At 36.1% G+C, this 6,687-nt stretch overlaps 1 protein-coding gene across 3 annotated transcripts in view; it reads right to left on the bottom strand.

Moving 5' to 3' along the window:
- Window positions 1-2,874: 2,874 nt before the first annotated feature.
- Window positions 2,875-6,687, bottom strand: part of Wwp1 (WW domain containing E3 ubiquitin protein ligase 1) — a 123,859-nt gene continuing 120,046 nt past the window's right edge. For 2 of the 3 annotated variants that reach the window (XM_017797235.2, XM_008829462.3), the window contains one exon: window positions 3,358-3,955. In XM_017797235.2, coding sequence (XP_017652724.1) covers window positions 3,856-3,955 — 100 coding nt within the window. In that variant the 3' untranslated portion in view covers window positions 3,358-3,855. Of the gene's footprint in view, window positions 3,956-6,687 lie in introns of all 3 variants that reach the window. The other variant, XM_017797234.2, reaches the window with a different exon arrangement.

The raw sequence follows: 6,687 nt of genomic DNA, 5'->3' as shown, positions 1-6,687 counted from the left end.
CATACACATAAAAATGATAAATATTTTTTAACCCCCCCCCCAAAAAAAACAATTATGTGGTATGTTTTTATGTCACTTATTTTGCCTCTGGGAGAAGTGGGCAGAAGCACATGGGATTTGGTGTGCTTTTAAAAAACATTTTTAATGTGTATGAGTGTACTGCCTGCATGTATGTAAGTGCGTCCGTGTTGTGCAATGCCCGCAGAGATCAGAAGACAGCATTAGGTTCCCTGGAACTGGTTACAGATGGTTGTTAGCAACCATTTGAGTATTGGAAACCAAACCCCAGTCCTCTGCAAGAGCAGCCAGAGTGCTTAACCTCTGAGCCATCTTTCCAGCACTGGATCTGCATTTTTTAGTTTTTGTTTTGAATTTGAGAAGGCCTATTCACCAGGTGTTACATTGGTTCCTGATGTGTGCCCAAGGGTGACACTACTACTTCAGAAAATGCACCCTTCATCTCCATTATATTCCTTTTCTTGTGTAATTCCCACTTAATCTGTTTTTGTGTGCATTCCAAAGCTGATTTTGTTGTAAGTGGCTTATTGATCCCCATGCACATAGGATTTGTAGTATCCTATACTGAACACACTAGCGGCACAGGCAGTGGGTGATTACTTCCCTTTAAGGGTGTTTCCTTCCTTTTCTTGAGGATGTAAGAAACCTGAATTTGAATTTTTTTAAAAAATTTATTTATTGGTAGTGCTGTGGACGGAGGAACAGAGGGCCTCTGAACATGCAGGAGAGAAGGCTGTGGTCTTTTGTTTTCCACCCTCCTCCCTCCAATGTTTGGTATTGAACCAGTTCTTTCTTCTTTCTCCCCTTTTTGAGACAAAAGGTCTCACTATGTAGCTCTGACTGATCTGGAACTCAGTATATGTAAACCAGGTTGACCTCAAACTCACAGAGATCCACCTACTCCTTAAGTGTTAGGATTAAAGGTGTACACAGCCACCATGTCCAGCCTGTTCTCACTGCTTTACAACAGAATTTTTCCAGTGTGGACTGTGAACAGGCTTTGGAAGATATTACATGACCTGTCAGGGTTGTCTCATCTTAAAATAGGGATGATGAAAACAAAATACCAACTTTATCACAAGGATTAAGAGAATAGTTCATGTAAAAGGTATAATCAGTATTTTAATTGCATTCTCCTTAGTTGAATTTGGGAGTAGAAATTTTGGATTTATATGAAATCCCCAGTTGATCTTAAACATGATTTCTAATTGCAACAGATTAAGAAAAGTAGGGAATATTACAGGAGAACTTTTATTTTCTCATTCACATTCTTCAACAGGTGATTTGTTTTACTTCTGAAATGTCTACTAGATCATCTTATATTTAGATAAACGTTAGGACTCAATAAACTTAGAGCAGACTACCTGTGCTTGATCACTCAGAAAACTGTAAGCGGGAGCCGGGACTAGCCATCAGGCAAGGTTAGGCCTCAGAAAATGAATGTGTAGCAGTAATGTAGCAGAACATCTACACAGTTCTCTAAGAACCAGCATCTCTTAAAGTGACAGCTCAGGGCATGCAATTATAAGTTTTCAGGGAATCCCAGTGATAATTCCCTATTGCTTATCTGGAACTTCTCAGTTCAGAAGCAGTTTACCAGCCAGGGTCATTTTTAATCTGAAACATATGCAAGGCTGGCAATATAGCAGATATACATTAGTTTTCAGGAGGAGAGCTGGGTCAGTAATTGAAGCCAGTGGGAGAAAATGTTAACATTCTCACTTTCAACTGCTTAAGAAGTACAGGGGGAGAAAAAAACCAAAAAAAAAAAAAACAAAAAAACCAATGGACGGACAGCTGAGTTGATTGATGAAATTGTGTTAAGCCTATGATGAAATGATGCATAGGCTCAATGATGATGGTGATACGAAGTGTCACTATGATAAAGTAGCATTATTAACCTGACTCTGAGCTTTCATCTCTTACTGCTTCATGAGTTGTGTTCAGACAGCCTTGTGCAGTTTTTTTTTGGAGTTATTCCAACTCAGAGTAGGAATGGGAAGAAAGAGAGAAAGCAGGAGGTAGCGCACATTTCTCTGCTTTTTGATGACTGCTACTGGGTAGCTAAATCAAGACAAGTTTTAGGTCTGGAGTCTGTAATTGGGTATGAATAGAAAAAGGGCCTGATAGGTCTGCAAACTAATCTTCCCTGGAAAGTTGGTTTGATTTCTGTGGACTCTGTTACTGACACATGCAAACTTCTAACTACTAAAGGGATTAGCTCCCTGAAGTCCTACCTGAAAGCAACCTTGAACCATAGCTACAAAACTGGTAGTCAAATATCCCCACTGAACGATATTCAATTATTTCTCTCATTGCAGATTTATTATTTTACAGAATGATTTATGCAGTGCTTTTGAAGACTGGCCATCCTCTAATGTGTAACTTGTTACACATCAGAATTCTGTTTTTAAAAATTCTTTAAGCTTAAAAAATAACCAGAGCATCTGTAGGCAAGATTATGGGAAGGTAGTCTATTCAATTTAAGTGGATCACTGCTTTTATTTTGTCTTTACGAATTTTGAATGAAAATACAGAACATAATCTAAATATGTAGAAAAATAAAATGTTGGCAAACCCGTGTAGAAGTTGTAATTCTAAGAAGTGAAGTTAATAGTTACAAATTTTTTAAGTAAATGAACTTTGCAGTGCACATTGAAAGGATAAAAATGAAAATTAAAATGTTTTATGTTAATTAGGAAGCTATTTGCTAAAAGCAGAATTATCATTTACATCCGATTTTAACTGGTTTTATCCATCTTTGTAGCTCAATAAATTCCCTTATAATGAAAACCAGTGTTATTTGGAGAAAACTTGATCTACATAAAATTAGGAGGGGACACAGATTTTTTGTTGTTTTTTTTTTTTTTACGTGCTTACTGAATTCTGAAACAGTTTTCATGAATTTGAGAGGAATGAGAATATTCAAACATAGAAAGTCCTTAGTTTGAGTGCTTAAGTTGGCAATTTTTCAATCCATTTAGTTTAATTCCATCTGCTTCCATAAAACTAAACCTTGAGCACAAAAGTTCATTATCTTTTTTATATTCCTAAGTATTACATCAATTTATTATGAATTAAATTTGAAGAACATTACAGGTTTTAAAATGTAAGTACATAAATGCCTGGTTCTTTTAAAATCCACAAATACCTAGCATCCCAAAGTAACACGTAAACAAACCTGCTGCTCAATGAATCCTTTCCAATTGCTAACTAAAAACTATCAGATCTGAAACACGGCTTCCCTGTATGTTACTGATGTAACAAAGATGAGAAATTTACCTGTTCATTTAAAACAACTTAGCAAGTTGAAGCACTTGTCTTCAGAAAAGCCAGCAGCATTTTTAAATAAAGATTTGGCCTAAGCCCTAAATCCCTTCCCCAACAGCCATGCAGCTAAACACACTCAGGGGATGTAACATAAAGGAGAAGAACATGGAGCATTTTGCACTTTTCCCCTGGTTAGTAGAAACAAGGTAAAGCAAATTCAGATCTTTGTGAATGAATGGCTGTCATGTTTAATACTTTAGAGCTCTATAAAACTAGAGCCACTGTCATATATGTTTATATAGATATATATTTTTTAATAAATTCTCTTGCTTGCTTCAAAATTTAAGGATGATCTTTTTCCTGGTCAGTCATTTCAAGGGAACAATAAATAAAATAGAAAACAATGAAATGTTTTGCATATTTCTGTGGAAGAACAGAAAACATTTATACTTTGAGAGGTTCAGAAAATTAACTGTACAGAATGAACAGCTTATATACACTATCTGTGCAGTTTTTCTTGGCTGGGGTATTTAAATGCAAGAGCTCCTCCAGGACAAGAAGTCACATTCATTCTTGTCCAAATCCCTCTGTCTCTTCTATTGCAAAAAGAAGCTTTTCCTTTAGTTGTTCATAACTCTTATATGGTGGTAGATCCAAGCGATTAAAACTGAACAAAAACAAAAACAAAATCAGATGTTTTCAATGAAATAAATTGAAGCGATTTCCAAAACAGTATTCTTTAACAGCACATTAAAAAGCGTAATACTATATGTAAAAATTTTTGTCAAACGTATTTTAACAATTTAATATTATAATTATTAGTATATTAACGTCTAAATTTCCTACAAGAATCTATTCACATTTAAGAAGATATATTTTAATGTTTTCCAGAGAATTATAAGTAATTGTAGCAATATGAATAATGTCTAGATTAAAAAAACTCAGTTTCCCTTTTCTATGCCATTGGTCATGAGTCTCCATAACTTTTCTTTGGTTAAGAATTCATTTATTTGTTTACTCATTCATTCATTTATTACTTATTTTCTGAGAAGTTTTTATGAAAGATGTTCCAGTAGCTGGTAGCACAGTAATGAAAAGTCCTAAGTCCCTTCACAGAATTTATGTTCTGGATAGGGACAGTTAATAAACACTTTTGTCTTCTCAAATAATCTCTCCACATTAGATTATAATCTCTTATAAATGGACAGTTTTTCAGTCCTACCAGGCTCAATTCCTTCTGAGACTGAATGATGGGAAAAAATACTGAAAACTAAAAGGATAACATTTGATTCTCTAAAATATGGCACTGACTGAAAGCATCAGACTCAGGTCCATGGTTTTGATCTCTATGGTGTTAGTGGCTCAGCAAAAAAAACGAGGGATCAAAACCTTTCTGTATCTTCATTTCCTTAATGTGGACATTTGTCATCTGACCCTTTGCCCCACTCATGTAAGAGTTAGGAAAGCTGAAAATTAAGAGCCTTTAGAAAACAGGAAGCAATTTCAACAGTGTTAATGCATACTATCACTAACATAGTACTTTATATTTAAAAAAATTAAATATATTGATCATAGGAATTAAGACCATATATTGCCCTTCACCTTATACTGTGCTCCAAGAGAGAGCATGACAGTGATTGAGGTCAGGAAAAATTCATTTGCAATATTGTCAGTACTATACCAGACCATAATTTCTCACATATTCTTCACACAAAGCCTCTGCCAAATTTTGTTCTGTTTACTAAACCTCTCCATTCTTCTCTTAGTCATTTATATTGTCACTATATCCTCATATATACTTCTCTATCTTCTATATCTTTAATCTGTACCATTAAAGAATTTCCTGCCCTACTCACCTTGTGACCATTTATTTTCTCCACATCCTATGTAGCTTTACATCACTACCAGAGGCACCTTGCTAAAAAGACCCACTAGCTTACACCACTCTTAGAAACTACTTGCTGCTAGGGGCGCAGAGGGTGAAAGATGCTAGATGGAAGCCTGAGTTCTTTATCATAACCTTTTTTTGTAATTTATTTTTTAAAGCATAACATATACTTCGTGATCTCTGTGATCATCTTCTGACTCTCTGACCTAGAATAGCCTGTGTATGAAAGTCTCTGTTCACGAATTCTGCCCAGATGTTTCCTCAAAGTTCACCTACAGCATCTTACATGACTGATGCCATCCTTTCTGAGGCACACCTTGTCCAGCTATGCAGTCTTTCTGAACTTCTTACATGTTTTTAGCGCTTCATTCACTAAAGGCTTTGGCTTAGAAGACCTGTTTCATAATATTCATGTGGATGACAAACAATGCCACGACCTCTCCCTTCCTTGGTCTCACTTTCAGTGACCTGTTCTATTCAGTTACTGACCCTCGCTAGGATCTTATCTTTAATTTCTCTGGCCTTCTGTCAGTCCAGTTTATTCCAATGAAAACGCAAGCCTATTGAACCAATGCTCTTTTACCACCCTATCCTATCCTCAGCCTTTTCTGGTCTTCATGTTTTGTTTATTCATAGATTAATCGTTTTATGAGGTCAAGTCCTCCACCATTATAACTATTACTCTATGAACAAATAGTATGTATCCTGAATTGACTAATCAAAACTTGAATCCTGGATGAATTCAACCTTTTGCTTTCTTGTTTCTTGTACCATAACAGATTACATTTTCCAGGGGAAGTCATTAAAATCCAGTATTATCTAACACTCAAGCCATTTTTCTCTAATAAATACTCATCTATTCTCTGAAAACTCCAAATTCTTTCTCTTAATGCTTTTCCTAGCTGGCTGTTGTGATACACACCTATGATCCCGGCACTTGAGAATCTGAGGCTCGAGGATCACCATGAGTTTGAGGCCAACATGGGCAACACAGTAAGTTCTAGGCCAGATTGGGCTACACAGCAAGCTCCTATCTCCAAAGAGTTTTCCTTCACTCTTAGCCAATGATCTCACCATATATTTTGAGAATAAGGAAACCTAGAGATAACTATTTTCTTTTTACAACATCTAAAATCTAACTCCTCTTCACTATTATAACCACATCTCTACTTTCTACTGCATCTGCTGCTTTAGGCCAGAGGTGCTCAAATTTTTTGGTTGCAGAAGTATTTATGCTCTTAAAAATACAACTCTGGGTGAGACAATGTGAGAGATAAATAATGCCTAGCTAGTTTTGAAAACGAGAGGGAACCATATTACTCCTACAACCTACTGACAAATTATACATAGCAGATCAAGAAATGTATGTCTAGGTAAGCTTTATCTGAGAAAGGACAGTTTTTGCTCCTTGCCCTCCTAGGTCGACTAGTTCCAGGGGACTATGAGCATCTCTCAAAATGCCCTGTAATTGTGGTGGGTCACCTGTCCTCTTGATCAAGGAGGCCAAGGAG

Source organism: Nannospalax galili, unplaced genomic scaffold, assembly GCF_000622305.1.
Source record: "Nannospalax galili isolate Female #2095 unplaced genomic scaffold, S.galili_v1.0 scaffold934, whole genome shotgun sequence".
NCBI classification, from domain to species: Eukaryota; Metazoa; Chordata; class Mammalia; order Rodentia; family Spalacidae; genus Nannospalax; species Nannospalax galili.
This window is presented reverse-complemented; position numbering and strand designations above follow the sequence as displayed.